This window comes from Muscardinus avellanarius (genome assembly GCF_963383645.1).
Source record: "Muscardinus avellanarius genome assembly, chromosome: X".
Classification (NCBI taxonomy): Eukaryota; Metazoa; Chordata; class Mammalia; order Rodentia; family Gliridae; genus Muscardinus; species Muscardinus avellanarius.
In genome coordinates, this window is record NC_137792.1 from 102,471,741 (window position 1) to 102,495,285 (window position 23,545).

Here is a 23,545-nt window from a genome sequence, read left to right on the forward strand (position 1 = left end):
AAATAGGGCTTAGGGTATAGCTCAGAGGTAGAATGCCCCTGGGTTCCATCCCCAGTACTGAAAAAAAAAAAAAAAGATTGGAACAAGAATGCTCTACCAGGAAGATCTTTCACACACAAAATAAGATTAATAGAAAATTCACACACACACACACACACACACACACACACACACACATTTTTAATAAACATGATAAGATAGCCCATCACATTAGGGCTAAAAGAAACCCCAAAAAAAACATCCTCCAGGAACTGGACTGAGAAGCTAGGAATGATAACCTGGTCTCCCAGCTGTCATTCAGTTGGGTCAGCTCCAAGGGAAGAATCACAGCATCAGTGCGTCACAGCATTGTGGGGAAAGAAAGGCAGCTCTTACCTCATGGTGGTTAGGAAGGGGGGTCAGAGACAGATTTAGTCCTTAAGGACACAGCCCCAATGACCCACCTCCAAACCTAGCTGCGTGGCCTAATATATGGAGTTTTGAGGTTAGGGAGGGGGGCAGTTCAAGTCTAAAACCATATCAATGAGAGATTTCTTCTCTTGATAAACCAGATAGGTCACAGATACTGTGGGGTAGGAATTTTGGTCAATTCAGGCTCCCAGCCTGGGCAGCACGTTTTCTACAGAAGAATGGATAAACATAGCAAGAGGAGGATTCTTCAGTTAGTCCAGAGTAATTCCTAAACCCCAATCCCAGCCTAGCCCTAACCCTCATCTAGATGGTTCTAAAATAGGTTTTGCCAATGAGATGAAATTGGATGAGATTTTGAAAGTAGAAGAGGTTGAGGTCAGTGCTCTCTCTAAAGGTCAGGGCAGTGAGACACAATGCTAGGTGTGCACTGGGTACCACGCTGCAATCTTCTAATCCCAGTACTTGGGAGGCTCAGACAGGAGGGTTATAGTTTTCAGCAACTTGGCGAAACTCTGTTAAAAAAAAGGGGCGGGGGCGAGGCTGGGTGTGGTGGTGCACGCTTGTAATCCTAGCATTCGGGAGGTGGAGACCTGACAGCCTCAGCTACTTAGCAAGGCCCTTCACAACTCAGTGAGACCCTGTTTCAAAAAATAAAAGACCGCTTTCTCTCTGGAGCCTGGTGATTTTTTTTGTTTCTCTGGTGATGGTGTTTTCTGGCTATGAAAGGCGCTGATTTTGTGGTAATGGAGATTGGTTGTTAGCGGGGCTCTTAAGCCCTGCTTTTCTCGGTCGCCATCTTCCTGGAAGAGAAACAAGAGTTTGCATCCAACAGTCAACTAAGATTGGTTATCTGTGGAGATTCATTACTTATGTTAGTCTTTTACCTATCTCTAAATGGTATTGTTTGCCTTTATTGTTGTTAATTTTTAGGATTTCTAGTTGGAATATTAATATACCTTCAGATATAGCATTTGGAAATATTTTATCCCATTCTATTAGTAACTGTTAACTCTGTTTACATTGTCTTTGGATATACAATATTTTTTTATTTTTTAGGGAGTTTGTATACTCTTCTGTTGCCTGTGCCATTGAAATCATATCCAAGAAATCACTGCCAATTTCAGTGTTGTGAGGTTTTATGACCCAGATTTTCTCCTAAAAGTTTATAGTCTTAAGATTTATATTTAGGTCTTTTATCTAGTTTGAGTTAATATTTGTATATGGGATTAGGTAAGGGTCCAACTTTATTCTTTTCCATGTAATTATTATGTTTCAACAATATTTAGTTAAAAGATTATTATTTCTACCACCAAATGTTCGTGGAAACCTTGTCAAAAATAACTTGACAATATAGGGAAGAATTTAGCTCTAGGCTTTTATTTAACTCCAATGGTTTATATATCTGCCTTTAGAATAGTACTACACTGTTTCAATTATTGTAGCTTTATATGGTTTGAAATCAGAAAATACATATCTTCTAGTTTTGTTCTATTTCAAGATCGTTTTGGGTATCTAGAGTCCATATTCCATATTAGGATAGAGTTTTTTTCTGAAAAATAAATATATAGCCGGGCGTGGTGGCGCACGCTTGTAATCCCCGCGCTTGGGAGGCAGAGACAGGAGGATCGCGCAGGTTCGAAGCTAGCCGCGCGCGCTGGCGTAGGAGACCCTGTTTCCAAATAAAAATGTAAAAATAGGTCTGGGAGTGTAGCCCGGAGATAGAAGGGCTTCCAGGAACCCCAGTACCACCAAAATAAATAAATAAATAAATAAATAAATAAATAAATGATACTTTCACCTAAAAAAATAGAAAAAAATATTCTCTGGTAAGAAAGAAAGTAAAAAGAAATATTGAAATGTTATCTTTAAGTCATCAAAAGCTTGGTATCAGACAAATGAAACTGTTATGTGAGATTGTCATTTTTAATTTTGGATAAATTGCTATAATACTAGATGTCAACCACTAAGCCAAGCATGGGAGAGAGGGATGGGGAGAGAATGGGGTGGTGATCGGGTTGGGGCTGACTGGGCGATGTGTACATGTATGTCTACAAAAGTTTGTATCCCACTATGATGTGTGAATACAGTGTACCAATAAAATAAATAAATAAATAAATTTAAAAAAATAAATAAAATAAAATCTGAAGGGAATGGGGTGGGAATTGGGTAAGGGTTAATTGAATGATGTATATATGTATGCTTCTCTCATCTTGTATCCCATTGAGATGTATGACTACAATGCACCAATTAAAAAATTAAAAAAAAAAGACAATTGCCAGGCGTGGTGGCACATACTTGTAATCCCCGCACTTGGGAGGCGGAGACAGGAGGATTGCGCAGGTTCGAAGCCAGCCATGCGCAGTGGCTAAGGACACCCTGTTTTAAAAAAAAGTATAAAATAGGTCTGGGAGTGTAGCCCAGAGGTAGAAGGGCTTCCAGGAACCCCAGTACCACCAAAAAAAAAAAAAAGTCTAAAAAAATAGGGCTGGGAGTGTAGCTTGGAGGTAGAATGTTTCTGGGTTCCATCCCCAGTACTGCAAAAAAAAAAAAAAAAAAAAAAGGAGCAGGGGAGAGCTGGGGGTGTAGTTTAGAGGTAAAATGTACCTGGGTTCATCCCTCGGTGCCAAGAAAAGAAAAATAAAAAAAGATCCCAAGTACCTGGTGTGTCCCAGCTTCTCCTCATTCTCCATTACGGGTCCTATTCAAATATTCTTTGGATTTCTGGCCTTGCTGACTAGTTGGAGCCATAAGCCTACCATCAGGTCTGCTGAGGCTGTGGCTTCCATAGCCTTTCCATGTCTCTCTTGACAGATCCACTTTGGCAGGAAGACATAATATTGTCAGGTATTTCAGTAAGATCTACCCTTTCTTTCAACGAGTGCAAACACTTCCTTGTGGAAGCGCTTACAAGTGTTCCTCTGACTGACTGGTGCCTCCCTTCCACACTTTCACCTCTCATTCTTCACACATCTGTGTAAGGCAAAATCCAGTATTCAGCTCCTTGTTTCCATTAAACCATCTTGGCTCTGTTCTCACTGAATTAAAGTTGATAAAGTCAACCACAACTACCACCACTACTTCTTCCCCATTTACTATTCTTGAGAAGCTGGAACTCTGAGAAATCTTTTAATGTAGAATTGTATAGTAGGATCTAGGGCTGTGATTTCCATCAAGATGCCCTGTGAAGCAACTCAATTTCTTTATGTTGAGGCCAGTAAAGTTAGGTACCAGCATATTTATCCAATGAGGACCTATCCTCTAATGCAAGCAACATCCATTCATTCTCGAGGAAAGTTCTGTGACACTATTTGACCTTGGAGCCAAGGATTAGAAGAGATATAGCTGGCCCAGAATGGTGGTGCAAGCTTGTAATCCCAGCATTTGGGAGGATGAGACAGGAGGATCTCTGTTTGAGGACAGCCTCAACTACTTAGTGAGGCGCTTTGCAATTCAGTGAGACCCTATTTCAAAATATAAAATAAAAAAACAGGGCTGGGATGTAGCTCAGAGGTAGAATGCCCCTGGGTTTCATCTCCAGTACTAGATGAGGCATAGGGAAGACTTACATTAGCTACTTTTTTTTTGTGGTACTGGGGATTGAACCCAGGGGCATTCTATTTCTGACCTACACCTCAGTCCTATTTTTTTTTATCCTTTATTTTGAAACAGGGTCTCACTAAGTTGCAGAGGACCTCACTAAGTGGCTGAGGCTGGCCACAAATCTGTGATCCTCCTGTCTTAGCCTCCCAACTACTGGGATTACAAGTATGCACCATCACACCCAGCTACATGGACTGATTTAAAGTTACTCTAGCTTATACATAAACATTCTATAGTTCCTGACTTCAGCCACCTAATTCAGAGGCTACAAGAGGATAATGCTTTGTTGAAATCTTGCTTTTTATATATTTGACCTGCCACTTTTCCTTTTTTCCCCTAAGCACATTTGATTAACAATGAATTGTTCTGTCTCACTTTCTTTTGTCTTCTTTTGAGTCATCTCTGTCAAAACTAATCATTTAATTTTATAAATTCGTTTTTCTTGTACTGCTATGGGTGGAATTCAAGGACTGTATATATGAAGCAAGTGTCCTACCACTAAGCTATGTCCCTGGTCTAAGTCATCCAATTTTATTTATTATTTATATATTTATATATATATTTATTTTTATTTATTTATTTATTGTGGTGCTGGGAATGGAACCCAGAGGCTTTCTACCTTTGGGCTACACTCCCAGACCTATTTTCTATTTTATTTGGAAACAGGGTCTCACTAAGTTACTGACAGCCTAAGTCGCTTAGGCTGGCTTTGAACCTGTGCAATCCTCCTGTCTCAGCCCTCAAGTGCTGGGATTACAATCATGTGCACCACACCTGGCTCTAAGTCATTCAATTTTCTACTAAAAGATTTTTTTTTAATTGTGGTAAATGAGTCAGGCATGGTGGCACACACTTGTAACCCCGGCATTTGGGAGGCTGAGACCAGAGGATTGCGGTTCGTGGACAGCCTGAGCTACTAAGCGAGGCCCTTTACAACTCAGTGAGACACTGTTTTGAAATTAGAAAGAATAAAAAAATAGGGCTGGGGGTGTCGCTTGGAAGTAGAATGCCCCTGGGTTTCATTCCTGGTACTGCAAAAAAAAAAATGTGGTAAATGAGATGGAAATCTGTTGGCTCCCCCCTTTTCATCTAAATCATAGTCTAAGGAGGATAGTTGTGGAGGCTGTAGAACCATTTCAAGATCTTTCATAGCTTTCATTATAGCCTACATTTTTTAGTTGTTTTGGTTTTGAAGAAATTCTATAAATCCGAGATTATGCTTTAAATCTTTATTGAAATGATCCAGATAATACTTAATATATTTTCACCATAAATAAAATTCTTTTGTTTTATACACTATGGTTAAATGTTATCAGAAGAAACTATACTCCAGGAAGAACTCATTGTACTACTCTTAAATTTTATTAATGTCTTCAGTTTGTGCATCATTTACAATGAGACATGTGCTTTAAAAAGCATTCTTAAACATAAATAGACCAAGGAACAGTTAAGTAATTGATCCCTAAAACATGCACATTGATTTTATTCAGGTGTGTATAAGAAAAGGAAATAAGATTTAAGCCTTTTTCTTTGGATTAAAAGCATCTGGAAATTATAATTTAGGAATGCCAAATGTCTTTTCAGGAACAAATGTACTTTTCAATAGGAAATCATAATGCAATTAAAAAGCAGTAGTGTTGATAAGACTAGAAAATATCTGTGGCATACATAATCAACAAGAAAGAGTTCCAGTGGGTTTAAGTTACATGTTGGATAAATCAATCAGGCATGAACTGAATGGTCTATATGGAAGAAGGGCACCATAAGGCAGATTATGGGACACATATATATTCAAGGCACATGACTAGGTTAAACAGGGGGCTAGGTTCTATAGATTAATTTGTTCCTTTATTGGGAAGAAAAAATGCAGTATGACTGCCACTCCATAGTACTTATAGACAAATAGATGCAATTAGATCTAGGGTAGCAAAAGTCTTCCCTTCAGATACACACCAATGGAAATAACAGATATCAGAGTAGCTGAAGCAGTATGATGACATTCCGATTTTCTTAAAATGCAGTAAAATGGATATTAAACTGTTATGTATTATTTCTATATATCTTACTGTCTATTCTCATTCAGGTTTCACAAAAGAAGTTTTCAAAATTAGACAGATTAAGGGAGTTATTAAACCATAAAGGATGCTCAAATTATTATTCAACAGAGTCAATCCCAAACTCTGGAGCTGACTTCTGACTATGTTCAGTTTGGGCTTTTTTTCCCCAGAATGGAAAAATTTCCCCACACTACCTTCCTTTGTATAGCTAAAATGCTAGCACATCCACTATGGTTCCCTTCTTTTTCTTTGGTGAGTCAGAGATCTTTGCCTCCCCACCCCTCCATTATCCATTCTATGAACAATATGATTGCTCTAAATATTCACAGAAGTAAAAGGAGCATATAAAAAAACAAAAACCTTCAACAATATTTAAAGCAACATCGCCTCAAATCAACTACAATGGGAAAACAGAAAATATCAAGCTACCTACCACGTTGTGACTGATTAGTTCACTAAACATTATTCCCCAAAGTGAATACTAGGAGGACAAGAATAATTCTGTGTGCTTCGAATGGGCTGGGAAAATGTTCCTAATCTGATGCAAATAAGATGTTTAATACTTTACCTGTGTGGGCTCCTGGAAATAAGCAGCACCAACATTTTCATTACAATTCTCAAAATAACAACTATTCTCCGTTTAGATTGTTTTGAAGCACCTAAAACTCTTCAGTAACAAAAGACTAATATTAAGATGAAAAGTTAGCAACATTATTGGTCGCTTGAATGCTTTCGCGAACACATACAAAGCTTCTCTATAGTTTTAGTAGACATCGCATAAGACCGGTGGCTTCCACCTTGGCAATAGCTTTGTGCAATTAGTTAAAATAAAAAGTGTTTTTTGAATAGAAGACACTAACCAAAGAAACAAACAAAAGCCTTCTTAAGGTTACTGTTGCAAAGTTTGCCGGAATCAACTGGTTGATAGGACAGAGATAAATCTGGAGCTGTAGACTAGAATTTAAGAAATAAAAGGTGAAAAGAGGGTTGAAGAGACTGGCAGACACTTCCTGACAGTAATGAAAGGTTTCAGTCACAGAGATCGCTTTGAACTTCTTTGTCTCTTGTTTTCTTGGTTAGTGATAACGGTTTCTTATTTCTTCACACAAGGCCACGTGAATCCACCACAGAGAGGTGACACAATGATATAGATGAACACCTGGAAGGAAGAGCAAGGCAATTTTATTTTCTTGAATCCATCATATGCTCCTAAATAATATATGAGGGGAGGTAAAACCCTCATACATTATTGGGGACAGTTCTGGTTCCATGATAGTCGTAGTTCTATACAGATGCAACAAACTAATCAAGTATTTTCAAAGACAGAAGTGGAGTTAAAAAGTATCCTTTCTGATGCTTTCACACACTATCACTATGCTTTCTTTAGTGGGAGAAAAAGCAGTGGGGTTGTTGATCTTCACTGGTAACTCGGCATGAGCAAGCAACCCTTACTGATGCATCATAGAAATCATAAATAGCCGCAAGATCCTAAGTATAGTTTTATTAGTAACTATGCTTTAAAATTTCACAATTGAATCTGACTTTTCATGATTAGGACAGGACTATATTAAAAAGCACTCTTTTCCTATTTCATTAATATAAACTATGGCCAATGATGTGGCTACCAACTGTTCAGTGGATAATGACAAGATAAATATGATTACCCAATCAAGAAAAGTTGGCGCTGACACTGCAAACATGCTGGTTCTATTTCAGACATGTTAACACTTTAATTCTAATATTATAATTTTTGAATTTGACAAATCGTATCTACTTATTTACGTGATTACCTTCCAAAATGTAGATTTGTTTTCTATATTAGGTTCGCCGCATTAATTTGGTCACTTTATTTTGCTTCACAACTTTTTGAGATTTTTTTTCCCCCTGTGGTACTGAGGATTGAACTCAGGGGCATTAAATCTCCAAGGTACATCCCGGCCCTATTTTACTTTTTGTTTTGAAACAGGGTCTTACTAGGTTGCTGAAAGGCTATCCTCGAACCTACAATCCTCCTGTCTCTGCCTCGCAAGTACTGGAATTACAGGAGTGTACCACCACGCCTGGCAACTGTTTGTGATCTTTAAGTGACTGATTTCATTACTCATATGCTAGGGAAGAAAATGCACTCAGGAGTTAGATGACTCATGCCTGGGAGGAGGCAAAACATTTTTGTCTTTCATACAAATGGTGCAGTGGAAGGAAGTTACAGACACCTGGTTAGTAATGAATGCTTTACCCATGTTACCTTCACACATGCATCTTCCACAAAATTCCTTCCAGAACACAAAACACACACACACACACACACACACACACACACACACACACACACACACGATATAAAACTGACTATTTGCCACAGCTATAAGGACTTGTCAAGCTGAGGCATAGCAGGCTAGGTGAGAACATCTTTACCAAAGCATTCAGAGTAGTGCTCGTGCTCTGTACATAAGAAGTAATAAGCATACTTTGAACTTAATAATTCAGCTACATAAATAAACCTACAAATTTAGAGTCAGACAATGTGGTGCATGCTTGTAATCCCAGTACTTGGGAGGCTGAGACAGGAGGATCGCAGGTTTGTGGCTAGCCTCAGCTATTTGGTGAGACCCTCCACAACCTAGTGAGGTCCCGTTTCAAAATAAAAAATAAAAATTAGGGCTGGGGGTATAGCTCGGAGGTAGAATGCCCCTGGGTTCCATCCCCAGACCCGCAAAAAAATAGAATAATTTTATTTCTGTGAGGTGAATTCTAGATATGTCAGTGCATGAAACAACTGTCAAGTAGAGATAATATTTCACAGTGACCTCACAGGAAAGCCACTTCCTACTCAGGAAGGTTTTACCAATTAAAGATATATGTACTTCACTTCAGAGTGTTAATCACTGACACAAAATTCTAGTACTTAATTTCTTAGAGACTGGAAAAATGAAACACGAAAAAACTTACAATTGATACAACGATGATGATGACAGTAAGCTTGATATTCTTCATACACATGGCTCGGGCAAGGTTTCTGCTGGTAGTTTTGAAGGTGACAGACTAGGCAAAAAAAGCATGATTGTTTAATCTCTGTCACTGACTACATGAATAATCTGCTGTGATAACTTGCAAATATTTTACTGTCACTAATTCTGTTTAAGTCCCACTGTCCTTTATCCTACCCTCTCTCTACAAGTAAAGACCGGCCATATTTAATTACTAATCCCTAGATCAGGATGCTGCCAGGCCTATTAGAAACAGTGGAGAGCCTTTGTTCCTCTTTCTTCGCGGCAGCGATGCACATGGAGTTGAGCATAAGAAGTGGTTCTTTCAAATAGTGGAAAAGCATTTTCCTCTTCATGTTGCCAATAACAAATGCTCCTTCAAAGCCAGTTGGCTGCAAGAATATTAGAATATTCTGCCCAGTATAATCCTGGGACTTTGAGCCATAAAAGTCAGTTTGATTTGCATAGGAGGAAATATATTTATTTGTATGACGACTGAAATCCATAGAACTCCATTCCTTTAAGTATCCATTTTCATTTGCACCATCAGTTTCTCAATATCTACTGAACTATTCCCAACAAGACATAAACAGTTTAAAAGAAACAGGAGAATTAACAAATAGTAAACCCCACTAACAACCCAGCAGTTCCATTCCTAGGTATACACCCAACATAAAGTTGTATGTACAAGTTCACCAAGAGAACCACATGCAAAATGGTTTCTAACAGCACTGTTTCTTATTCCTCAAACTAGAAACTATTCAAAGGCCCATCAACTATACAATACATATATAAATTATAGTGGAGTTATATAATGGAATACTATATAGTGATAAAAATTAACGATATACTACTACAGTTACGGAATTGACTGTTTACACATTATGGATGAAATAAATAATTTTTAGCAAAAGATATCTGACATAAATAGAATAAATGCTACTGTGTATTGATCTATGGAGAGAAGTCAGGACAGTGGTCACCGATGGAGGGAAATAGTGACTAGAAGAGGGCATAAGGGAGCTTCTGGGGTACTGGTCATGCTCTAATTCTTAATCTGGGTGATGAACCCACAGGTGTGTTGACTTTTTGGAAATACAGCCAAGTTACAATTACAGTTGATGGCTGATGTGCTTTTCTACACATGTGTTATACTTCAATACATTGTTTTTTTAAAAATCCACTTTCTGCTGGGCGTGGTGGCGCATGCTTGTAATCCCAGCATTTGGGCGGCTGAGACCTGAGGATCGCGGTTCGTGGACAGCCTCAGCTACTTAGTGAGGCCCTTTGCAACTCAGTGAGATCCTGTTTTAAGAATAAAAAGACTAAAAAATAGGGCTGGGGGTGTGGCTTGGAGGTAGAACGCCACTGGGTTCCATCCCCAGTACAGCAAAAAATAAAGTAAAATAAAATAAAATAATCCACTTTCTTGAACATATATTCATATCCATCTACCTTCTCCACAAAGTCTCTCCAGTACGGCAGGTGCCAGGGGTACCAACCCTTGGGTTTCACTTCATGCTGAATAGACAGGATATAATATGGAAGCATAGTCCCGATTGCTAAATAAGTATACACTATACACCCAAACCTATTACATCTAGCCCTAACTATAAATACTGAAAAAAACACATACATTAATTTAGATATATGGCAAGAACCTGCAAAACAAACAAAACTTAGCAATCAGAACAAATGGCCCTTAATGGAACAAATATAGAAAACAAGAGAGAAGCATACTAAAAATTTCTAATAGGCATCTTCACATACAAGATCATGACTCTGATGTAAGACAGAATTGTAAGTTAGGAGACACAAAAAAGGAAAAACAGATAACACAAGATTTCAAGATATATATTTTAGTATGGCATGGTGGTGCATGTATGTTATCCCAGTACTTGGGAGACTGAGACAGGAGGATCACAGGTTCGTGGTCAGCTCCAGCTACTTAGTGAGGCCCTCTGCAACTTAGTGAGCCTCTGTTTCAAAATAAAGAATAAAAAACAAGGCTAGGGGTATAGCTTGGAAGTAGAAGGCCCCTGTGTTCAATCCTTAGTACTGCAGAAAAAAATAGAAAGGAAGAAAGAAAGAAAGAAAGACAGAGAGACATAAAGATCATGGAACAGAATAGACAGCCCAGAAGTACAACATCATGTATATGGTCAAATGATCTTCAGCAAAAGTGTCAAGACCACTCAAGGTGAAAATGACCGTTTCTTCAACAAATGATACTGGTAAAACCAAATACCCACATGCACAAGAATCAAGTTGGACCTTTTAGTACATCATAAACAAAACTTAAATTAGATCAAATACCTAAACTCAGGAGCTAATAATATAAACTATCAGAAGATAACATAGGATAAGAGCTTCATTACATTGGATTTCACAATGATTTCTTGGATATAATACCAGAAGCACAAATGTTCAAGAAAAAAATTTGATATTGTTGACTTCATCAAGTATAAAACTTGTGCGCATAAAAGGACACCAAGAAAAAGAAAAGACAACACACGTAACTGGAGAATCTATTTCCAAAGCGTTTATCTGATAAAGGTTAATATCCAAAAGATATTAAAAATGCTCCTAAAACAGTAACAACTAAAAAAAAAAACTCCTGTTAAAAAATGGTCAAAGGATTTGAATTATTTCTCCACAGAAACTATAGAAATGAACAGTAAGCACACAGAGAAATGTCCAACATCACTAGCTGTAGTATACATTTAATTTCTTCCTATATAGAATAATGTCTTAACATCTTAAAAACAGTTTTGGCTAGGGAGCAAGCACCCCTCTCAGGGCAACTAATTCTTAGAGGTAGCAAAGGGTCCAGCAGGGAACATTTCTTCAATATGCAAATTTATCAACCAAGAACTATACCTCTTTTATCTGTCTCATATACCTCAGGTGGCAATATTCCTCTGCCTTTATCATCCCAGGGCCAGACACCATGGACCTGGAGACTAACCCATCAGTTTAGAGTCCTCTGAAATTATTAAATATGGTCAGTCGTAAACTGTCTTACTTTGTTCTATCTTGCTTTTCCTGCAAAAACCACAATAAAGGCTTTGACACTGGATTTCCCTTTCTCCTGCCCCTTCTGCCTTCTGACCGCTCTGGTATTTACCCTTGCAACTTCGTGCGACAGGTGGTGATCCTATCTCTATGACCTGCGAACATAATAAACATCATCCTTCCAAGCCTCATTCTCATCTCCTCCAGTGGCCAATCAACTTTCCCATACTATATCAAATGTGTATGTTCTTAAAATATTAATTAGGGAAACAGAATTCAAAACAGTGAGATATCACTTCACTAAGACGTCTATGTAGAAAAATCAGTGCCCTTGCTTGTTACCAGTGGGATGCAAAATGGTGCGGCTGTGGTGGGAAACAGTTTAGTGGTTTCTCAAAAAGCCAAACACAGAATTACTTATGTCTCAGCAAGTCTACTCTTAGTATAAGACCCAAAGGAACTGAAAGCAGGGATTCAGATGTTTGTGTGCCAATGTTGACTGCAGCATTATTCACAACAGCTAAAAGGTAAAACAGTACAAGTGTCCACCTATCCGTGCATGGAATCTGTGGAAACGTGGTATGTACACATAGTAGACAATATTTATTGTTCTGATACAAGCTACAACATGGTGGAACCCTGAAAACATTATGCTTAGTGAAAAAAGACTGACACAAAAGGGTTTTTATTATGATTCCACTTACATAAAGTACCACTTGCAATAGGCAAATCATAGAGACAAAGTGGATAATAGAGAATACTTGGGTCTCAGGATAACGGGAATGGGGATTATCGTTTAATGGTTATACAGTTTCTGTTTAGAGTGATAAAATACTTGGGAAATAGTCAGTATTGATGGTTGGAAAACACTGTGGATGTAATTAACGCCACTTAATTGTACACTTCAAAAATGGTCAAAATGGCAAATGTTATACTTGATATATTTTATAACAATCTTAAAATTATATATTTTACAAAACCCACTAAAATGTACACTTTATATGAGTGAGGTGTATATCTATGATTTACTTCTAAATAAAAGTGTTTAAAATAACCAACAGAGCCAGGCGTGGTGGCGCACACCTGCAATCCCAATACTGGGGAGGCTGACAGGAGGACTGCAGGTTCTAGGACAGCTTCAGCAAGTCGTGAGACTCTCATCAACCTGGCAAGACTCTTTCTAAAAATAAAAATAAAATAGGGCTGGGGTGTAGCTCAAGGGTAGAATGCCTCTGGGTTCAATCCCCAGTATAAAAAATTACCAACAGAGGTGATGAAGTAGAATAATTAAAAATCGAATAACCTAAAAAGATAAACTGATGAGGAAAATAAAAAACAAAGCAAGATGGCATACTTAAGGCCAATTCAACTTTATACAGATGTAAGTACAATAAATACTTTAATATTGGTTTAGTTGGATTTAAAGTGTTACCAACAACTTAGGTGTTAGACAAGGTAGCCATGTTCAGAGGTGAGACATGGGTGGGACAAGTAACCCTGGAGGCATGGCTGGAGATGTTGTTTTTCCAGACCAGCTGTAGCCTTCTCTTTCCCCTGCCACCATGAGTTGACAGTAAGATCCTACCTTCTCTCTCTGCTCCCACCATGATGCTCTGAGGCCTTGCAGCCACAGCCTCATCTTAGAAGCAGGCTTAACATGAGCTGAAATCTCCAGAACTGTGAGTAAATAAAATTCTTCTTCACTTAAGTTTTGTGTGTCAGGTGCTTGGGACAGAGGTGAGAATAACCTAAGATTCATGAATCAAACTCTCTTCAAAAGAATTGAAGGTAACATTCCTACTTGATAAAGAGAACCTACAATAAATCTACAACACCCCACATACTTAATAGTGAAAGTATTGAATTTTACCCATGAGATGATCAACAGGTAAGGATGTCCATTGTTGTCACTTGTATTCAATATAGAATCTACAAGTAAAGCTATGACAATAAATGAAATTTTCAAAGTTTTCAAAGTTTGTCTCAAAGGATACAAACAAATTCGATATGCAAAAATCTACCCAAAGGAAAGGAAACCAAACCACCAAACTAATGCATGTGTATCTATGTTCACAGCTGCACAATTCACCATAGACAAACTGTGGAACCAGCCAAGATGTCCATCAACAGATGAATGGATACAAAACTCTGGGATATGTACACAATGGAATTTTACTCAGCCATAAAAAAATACAATTGCGGTATTTTCAGGGAAATGGATGGATCTTGAGGACATTATGCTAAGTGAGATTAATCAGTCACAAAAAGTAAGGAATTGGATGTTTTCCCTAATATGTGAAAGCTAGGGTGAATGGAGTCACAAGAGGAATCCAGGTGAAAAAAGAGATGGGAGGTGGAGAGAGGGAAACTCTTTAAAGCGCATGATGTACTTATTCATATCGAAGTCAACCACTACACCAAGCATGGGAGGGAGGGAGGGATGGGGAGGGAGTGAGGTGGGGACTGGTTGGGGGCTGGCTGGGTGATGTGTGTGCATTTACGCCCACACAAGTTTGTTACCCCATTATGATGTATAAATACAATGTACCAATAAAAAATTAATAAAAATTTTAAATTTACCATAGAATACAAAGTATAAAATTCTCAAGGGTAAATTTAATAAAGTACATGTAAGACCCTTACACCAAAACCATAAAACACTGTTGAGAAAAATTAAAGAAACCCTAAGCAAAATAGGATCTCATAGGCATAATTGTGAGTAAAGGAAGCCAGATATAAAAAGTACATATCATATATAATTCCATTTATAGAAATTTTAAGAATAGGCAAATCACTACCTCGGGTGATATAAGTCAGAAACATGGTTACCTATATTTGGAATTAATAACTGGAAGGGGCATGTCTTATGGAGTAATAAAAATGCTTTATATCTTGATTTGTGTGATAGTTACATGGGTACAGATGTATGTCAAAATTAACTGAGCTGCACACCTAAAAGTAGTGCACTCGATGTAATTTACTGCATATATGTTTTTCTACCATGTAGAGATGCCTGTTAGTTCATTAGTTATTTAGTGAGTTATTTTGGATCACAGAGCCAGTAATATTAAGAAGACATTTATTTGGGAAGTACAGAGTATACTATTACTGGTCAAATGCAGATGATTCTAGCTAAGTAAGATAATATTCAGGGAGTAAGAATAGCTGAGAGAGATTGGAAGTAAAAAACAATTGGTCTGATGATACTTCTTTGATCATTTTCATCCCAAGTAATGTGTTACAATGTGAGATCTAGAACTTAGGTGTTTAGACTTCCCATATGGTGCTACCCTTCCGCCAATGAAAATCTGTTTACAAACTGCTACAAAATGAAAAAAAAAACCCGTTTACAAAGTGCTACAAACCCAGAAGTAGTCTGTACATCCTCCTAATATCTGCCATTAATAGACATCCATGTAAAATTAACAACAGCAAACATCGAAACAGATCTTAAAATGTAGCATGTATGTTAGGCACTTTGCACGTATTAGCTGATTTAATCCTCAAAATGTTATGAAGTAGGTACACCTTCATTTTACAGGTTATGACAACTGAGGCACAGAAAGTTAAGAAGCTTGCCTAAGGCCACGCAACTAGTAAATGGCAGAGGTGGGATTCAAATCCAGACTCCGTCCAGGAGAGATTTAAAGCCTGATTCTAGAGTTTGTACTCCGAGCCACTACAGTTTTGCTGCCGGTCATAATGAACACGATCAATCAATGAACTGACCTATTTTAAGGTGTAAAATTTTACCCTGAATTTAAATTTGCAATTTTGCAGACTCAAATTGTCACTGAACTCTGCCTTCTGTCTCCACTACATATTTATCATCTTTCCAAAATGTGAAGATACAGGCAACTGCGGTATTAGTGGCTCACAGACACAACATCTCCTTTAAGGCGTATTGTCTCTTCCTAACCTATTTCTTTGGCTTGATACAAGGAAAGATCAATCACTGTAAACGAAAAATGTGAACTGTCTAGTTTTCAGGACTCATATTGTACCACCACAGGCCTATATACTTATTTGCTTCATGTCCTACAAATTTGTACAGAAAAAGACTAGTTCATGCAGCTGTGGTGGTAAATTATGTAGGCACCGATCCAAAGCTTTATACAATTGTTTCTGTACACTGAGTTTGTTTTCCAAACCAAAGCTTCCTTAATGGCTACTAATGGACCAGGGCTTTTTCCTATGTCTTTTTGTTATCCTCCTAATCACAACAGAGTCACATAATGGAGATGAGAAAAGGAAAAAAAAAACCCGCTGGACTATTGAATTTAAGACATGTCCCTGTTGTGCTAGCCATATTTGCAGTTTCTCTCATTTTCATCCTGACAAATATTAAATACTTACTGAATCCACAAGATTTTCTGTTTTGTCTATCAATAGTTCCAATCTTTCTCCACGCTGAGCTACCAGATCTAAGAATATGAGAAAAAAAGAAAAAAACTGTTTTATATTACAAATATGAAACTTGTCTTTGTTTTCATCCAAATCTGGTTTTGATTACAGCTGATATTCCTAACAAGTCATATCTATTACAAAAGTGCTTAAAACAGTCAGATTTTGCTGGCCGTGGTGGCGCACGCTTGTAATCCCCACGCTTGGGAGGCAGAGACAGGAGGATGGCGCAGGTCCCAAGCTGGCCTCGCTGGCTTAGGAGACCCTGTTTCCAAATAAAAATATAAAATAGGTCTGGGAGTGTAGCCCGGAGGTAGCAGGGTTTCCATGAACCCCAGTACCACCAAAAAAAGAAAAAGTTAGAATTGAGTTTTTGCTCTGCCACATGTTCCCACCATGATGTGCTGCCCTTATCCGAAGCCCAAGGCAGTGAGGCCACTAGATCTTGGACTGGAACCTCAAGAACCATGAGTCCAAATGAATCTTTTCTTCCTTATAAGCTAAAAACTATTGGAGTAAAGGTTCTCAATTGAAGTATAGATTGGCAGGGTCTTTTTATTTTTTGTAAAGGGCAAGATACTAAACATTTTAGGCTTCATGGGCCTCTTTTTACTACAATTTCTCAGACAAAGACTATGTCAATGAATGGGAATGACTGAGTTCCAATGAGATTTTACATCAAACAACAGGCAGAAGACCACACTTGACCCACAAGCTTTTGTGTGCAAATCCAAGAATGAAGGGTATTTACCTGACAGGATAACTGATAATAGGGATACTTCCCAAATTGCAGCATGACCCTCTCTCTAGCAAAACCATCATGACGGGTGAAAATTGTAAAAACCAATAAAAATTTGCCATTTAAATTCTGAAACCTATGAATGTATTAATGGTATATAACAAATGGAGAAATATATTTATATAAAAAACCAACTAGGTCTTTGTGTGACTGATTGCCATGAATGACCTGGTTGTTCTCTTGGTCAGTGCAATTGAAGCTCTGTTCTTGGTAAGTAAAGCCTGGAAACTCTTACCATATCTCCCTCCCAAGACCAAGTCAGGGGATGTTCTTTCTCCCAAGGAGAAGCAGTTCCCCAGTCTTTCTCATTCCACTCTATCTTCAGTTCTGTATTACAGAAGCTCTGTCCTGAGAAATAATATCTGATAGGTTTGGGCTCACTTTCTCTATCCAGCCCTAAGTCATAGGACAGAAGCTCTACTTCAGGGTAGCAGGCCAAGAATACTGGGCCCTAATCTTGCTTCCACTCACTCATAAAGTGGAATCTTCATGATGGGAGGGACATGTCAAAAAGAAGGCTATCTAGCCACCCACTGGTAAGAGTTTCACTCCAAGAGCAGCAGTTCACTGGCGCTGGTAATAACTCCAGAGCAATGGCTTGGAGATTTTTCCCAGAGGAAAGAAAAGCCTTAAGAACAGGGTCTTCCCTAAATGGACAAACCTACTGAAACAGAGTATGGGGAAGTTCAAGCCTTAAGGTGCCCTCAAAAACAATGGAGGTTAGCTAGGCATAGTGGCGCATGCCTGGAATCCCAGTACTTTGGAGGTGCTAAAAGAAGGCCTGCAGGTTCAAGGACAGCCTCCACAAGTAAGTTAGACTCTCAGCAACCTTGCAAGACCCAGCATCAAAATAAAAAATAAAAATGTCTAGGGGCATGGCTCAGAGATAATGTTCCTGGGTTCAATCCCCAGCACCAAACTCACATACAAAAAAATTTACAATGGAGGTAGCCATTCTAACTGGAGTTAAATGGAATTTCAGTGTAGTTTTGACTTGCATTTCCCTGATTGCTAATGATGGTGGATATTGTTTCATATATTTGTAGTATATATGCATTATGGGATTTTACTCAGACATACAGAACCAAATTATGTCATTTGCAGGAAAATTGATGGAACTAGAAAATATTATGCTAAATGAGATCGGCCAGTCTCAGAAAGTTAAGGGTCATATGTTTTCTCTAATATGTGGAAGCTAGAGAGAAAATACAAAATAAAAGGGACTTCAGATAAATGAGGAGACCAGCAAAATAGGGGAAGAAGATTTGGGGAGAGAAATGAGGAAAGGAAAAACAAGGCTTGAGGAAAGAAACAATTCAAATAATGTTATGTCCATATATGAAGGTACCACTACCAATAATCACTAACATGCATAGGGAGAGAGAGTTGGGGCGCAGAGGGAAATACACCACATGCTGCACGTATCACTTTAATTCTCACAAAGTTGAGTATAATACACTAATAAAAGCATAACTTTTTTAAAAATGGAGAGTTTGGAAGTAAGCAAATACCATGAGACAACATCATAAGAAAAGATAAATCAAGCTGGGCGTGGTATCGCACACTTGCAATCCCAGCATTTGGAAGGCTGAGACAGGAGAATCGCATTTTGCAGCCAGCCTCAGCTACTTAATGAGGCCTTCTGCAATTCAGTGAGACTGTGTTTCAAAATATAAAAGAATAAAAAATAGGGCTGGGGGTAGAGCTCAGAGGTAGAATGCCCCTGAGTTCCAGCCCCAGTACTGCAAAAGAAAAGAAAAAAGAAAGAAAAAGATAAATCATAGACCAGCTAAAAGTTTAACACACACAAAAAAGAAAAGAAACAGCTAAGAAGAGCTCTCTTGTGATCAGAGCAAATCCAAGGCTGCTCCTACAATGGAGCCCAAATCTAATTACATCAGACTCTAGCAATTTATATCTGGGACACTATCAAAAGCAATAGGAAAATCTGTCTGCAATTAGTGGAGCCTAGCAGCTGAGTAAGATACAGCAGCACAGCAACCAGCAGCTTAACAGGAAAATCCAGAAAACGGACACTTGAAGAGACCTGTGCTATTCCAGGGTGACTGTGCATGCCCAGGGATATTTCCTCTAAGGAGTGGCATTAGAGGATGTACACTGTGGAAGAAAGAGGCTTCAATAAAGTCTAACCTAGTCACAAAACAAACAGGCCAACAAACCCTGGGGGGAGATCATTGCCCAGAATTGCTACAATATATCATCCAAAACATGCAAATTTGAACAAAAAACCTGAGATATAAAAAATGTGACCCATACATAGGAAAATGAAGAGAAAACATAAAATGATTGAGGTCATCCATAAAAAAACCTTAAAAACAGCCATAATAAATTGCTGTTCAAGCCAGGCATGGTAGCACACATCTCTATTACCAGTACTTGGTAGGCTAAGACAGGAGGAACACAGGTTCATGGCCAGCCTCGGCAACTTAATGAGGACCTCAGTAACTAAGTGAGACCCTGTTTCAAAATAAAAATAAAATAGGGCTGGGGTGTAGCTCAGGTATAATGCCCCTGGGTTCAATCCACAGTACCAAAAAATAAAAAAAAATGAATATTTTCACTGAAGGTATAATGTCTCTCCAAAGAAATCAGTAGAGTTAAAATGATTTTTTAAAAGAACCAAGTGGGAAGATGAAAATCTCCTTATGTGTATGGCATGTATTCATAAACATCAAAGTCAATCACTAAGCCAAACATGAGAAGGGGGGGGAGAAATGGGGTGGGAATTAAGGAAGGCTAAATGAGTGATGTGTGCATGTATGCCTCTGCCATTTTGTACTTCATTAAGATGTATGACTATAATGCACCAATAAAAGAAAAGGACCAAGTGAGATATGAGTGTAATAAAAGAAAAAATTCATTAGAGGAAATCAACAGTAGCTGGAGAAGATAGAAGAAAAACGTCAGTAACTTGAAGATAGGACAAATATTAAAGCTCAGCTTGAGGAACAGGTATAAAAAAGAATGAAGGAAAATGAATAAAGCCTCAGGGAAATGCTGGACAACATAATTTTACGAGCATAATAGTAATGAAAATACCAGAGGGAGAAGAGCTAGAGAAAGAAGAAAAATATCTGAAGAAATAGTAGTGAAAATATATAACAAATTTGAAAAAAAAAGCATAAAGACAGATAGATTCAAAACTGTATTAGATCAATGAAATTATCCTAGGTGGTAATTCAGATTGACAGAAAAAACTGAAAGCAACCACAAATCATAAGGTTAATAAATTAAATTAATTGAGTTTTTAATATTTATGATATTAAATATAGAAAAATAGCATAAAAAGGGGAGGAATGAATAAAGTACATAAGGTTAACATTTACATATCTCATTAGAATTACATTTATGTTAATCTCAAGTCAACTGTGATAACTGAACATGTATACTGCAAGTCCAGAAATTACTTAGGTAAATGACTAAAAACATATATAGTGAAAAAAATCATTAAAGGACTTAAACTATTATTTTAGAAAATAGTCACTGATTACAAAAGAATCCAGTAAAAGAAAAACAGGAATAAAAAGAGAAATGAACTATATGGAAAATTGAAGGTAAAAGGAAATATATATCCAACCATATCATCTGGGTATGGTGGTGTATGAATGCAGTCCCAGCGACATGGGATGTTGTAAAAGGAAGATCATTTGAGCCCAGGAATTTGAGACAAGCTTGGGAAACAAAGTAAGACACCATCTCAAAAATAAAGATTCCAAACCAGGTGTGCTGGCACATGCCTATAACCTCAGTACTTGGGAAGCTAAGAAAGGAGGATCACAGGTTCAAGGCCAGCCTCAGAAACTTAGACTGTGTTTCAAAATTAAAAAAAAAAAATAGCTGGGGGTACAGTTCAGAGGTAGAGGCCCCCAGAGTTCAATCCCTAGTACCACCAAGAAATAATTTCAACCATACTCATATTAACATTAAACTATCTAGATTAAATAATCTAATAAAAGACATCTAATAAAATCAAATAATAATAAAATGACAAAAATAAACCTATAAAAGATATTATTAGACAGAATAAACTAAAGCTAACTATATATTTCTTATAGGAGACATACTTGAAGTTCAAACATTGGACAAAGAAACCAGAAGAAGGCAAACAGAAATGAAAAAAAAAAAGATTTTAAAACAAAAACATAGCCGGGTGTGGTGGTGCACGCTTGTAATCCCCGCACTTGGGAGGTGGAGACAGGAGGACCATGCAGGTTTGAAGCCAGACGCGCTGGCTTAAGAGACCCTGTTTTCAAATAAAAAATATATAAAATAGGCCTGGGAGTGTAGCCCGGAGATAGAAGGGTTTCCAGGAACCCCAGTGTCACAAAAAACAAACAAACAAAAATATCCGTAGAGATAAAATGTGACATTTCTTAAAGATAAAGGGTTAATAAGGGAAACTATGGCAAATTATAAATGTAAACACACCTGAAAATAGAACCTCAAAATACACAAAGGAAGAACTGAAAGAATTAAAGAGGGAAATAGACAATTCAAAAATAATAGCTAGAAACGTCAATACAAAAATTCAATAAGGGCTAAAACCATTCAGAAAATAAACAGGAACTAGAAGACTTGAACAATACAATAGAGCAACTAGGCCTTAAAAGACACCTACAGGACAGTCCATCAGCAATACGAGAGCGCACACTTTTCTCGAATGCCTGTAGAATATTCTGCTGGCAGACAATACGCTTACACATAAAATAAGCCTCGATAAATTCAAGAGGAATGAAACGGTACAAATGATTCAGTACATCGACAATAGAATACCTTTAGAAAACAGTAACAAAGCAAATTGGGACCTTCACCAATATGTAGAAAAATAAACATAATACTCCTAAATAAGCAAAGGGTCAGAGGATAAATCATACGGAAATTAGAAAATACCTTGACACGAATGAAAATAAAAACAACTGGGTTGAACTGCTGAGATGAAGTAAGGTCAGTGCAGAGGGAAATTTATAGAGGCCTACTTTAAGGAGAAGAATGATGCTGTGGTATTTGGAGGAGAGAGGAAAAACGCGATGGTATTTAAAGACGTGACCTTTGGGACATAATTAAGTTTAGCCGAGGGCATGGGGGTTGGGCTCTCATGATGGCATTAGTGCCCTTATAAGAAGAGACAATCAGGACACAAGCTCTCTTTCTCCCTGCCATGTGAGGATACAAGGAGATGATTCTCTCTGCAAGCCAGGAAGAGAGCCTTCACCGGAATGTGGCCATGCTAGCAACCTGATATTGGACTTCCAGCCTCCACATATTTGAGAAAATATATTCTGTTGATATATGATATTTTGTTATGGCAGTTTAAGCTAAGACAGATTCTTCTCAAATTAATAACCTAACTTTCCAACTTACCAACACTGGAAAAATAAGAGTAAATGAAGTCCAAAACTAGCAGCGGGAAGGAAATGAAGATAAGTACAAACCAAGCATGGTGGTAGCACACCTGTAATCCCAGTACTTGGGAGGCTGAGACAGGAGAATGGCAGGTCCAGGACCGGTCTCAGCAACTCAGTGAGACCCTTAGTAACTTAGCAAAACCTTGTTTCAAAACAGGGATCTAGTTCAGCAGTAATGGGTTCAATCCCCATCGCCAAAACAACAATGACAACAAGAAAAGATTAGAGCAGAAAAATTAAGTAGAAAAAAGAACTCTAGAGAAAAACCAATGAAACCAAACTCTGGATCTTTGAAAAGCTTAAACAATTGACTAATATTAGCCAGGCATGGTGACACATGCTTGTAATCCCAGTACTTGGGAAGCTGAGACAGGATGATCAGAGGTTTGAGACAAAGCCTTTAGCAATTTAGTGAGACCCTGTTTCCAAGTAAAAAATAAAATAGAGCTGGGGTTGTGCCTCAGAGGTAGAATGCACCTGAATTGAATCCCCAGTACTATGAGAAAAAAAAAGGACATTTACACAAAATGAAAAAGAAGATTCAGATTACTAAAATGAGGGAGGAAAGAGAAAATACAGCACTATTAATCTTAGAGAAATGAAAAGGATCCTAACAAAACACTATGAACAAAAAAGTATGCCAACACATTAGATTACCTAGATGAAATTTCAAATTATTAGCAGTGTACAAAGCACTGAGGCAGACTCAAGAAGAAATAGGAAATCTGAATAGAACTACAAGTAAGGAGATGAGTCAGTAATAGAAAAACTTTGCACAGAGAAAAGAATTGGAAGGCTTTCACGGTCTCAAAACCAAAGAAATCATGAGGAAAAAAACCAAAACAC

At 37.8% G+C, this 23,545-nt stretch overlaps 1 protein-coding gene across 3 annotated transcripts in view; it reads right to left on the reverse strand.

The window, feature by feature from the left end:
• Positions 1-7,161: 7,161 nt before the first annotated feature.
• Positions 7,162-23,545, reverse strand: part of VAMP7 (vesicle associated membrane protein 7) — a gene marked incomplete at both ends in the record, with an annotated part of 34,672 nt that continues 18,288 nt past the window's right edge. For all 3 annotated transcript variants that reach the window (XM_080719340.1, XM_080719339.1, XM_080719338.1), the window contains 3 exons: positions 7,162-7,227; positions 9,018-9,110; positions 16,427-16,494. In XM_080719340.1, the coding sequence (XP_080575466.1) occupies positions 7,162-7,227; positions 9,018-9,110; positions 16,427-16,494 (227 nt within the window). The remainder of the gene's footprint in view (positions 7,228-9,017; positions 9,111-16,426; positions 16,495-23,545) is intronic.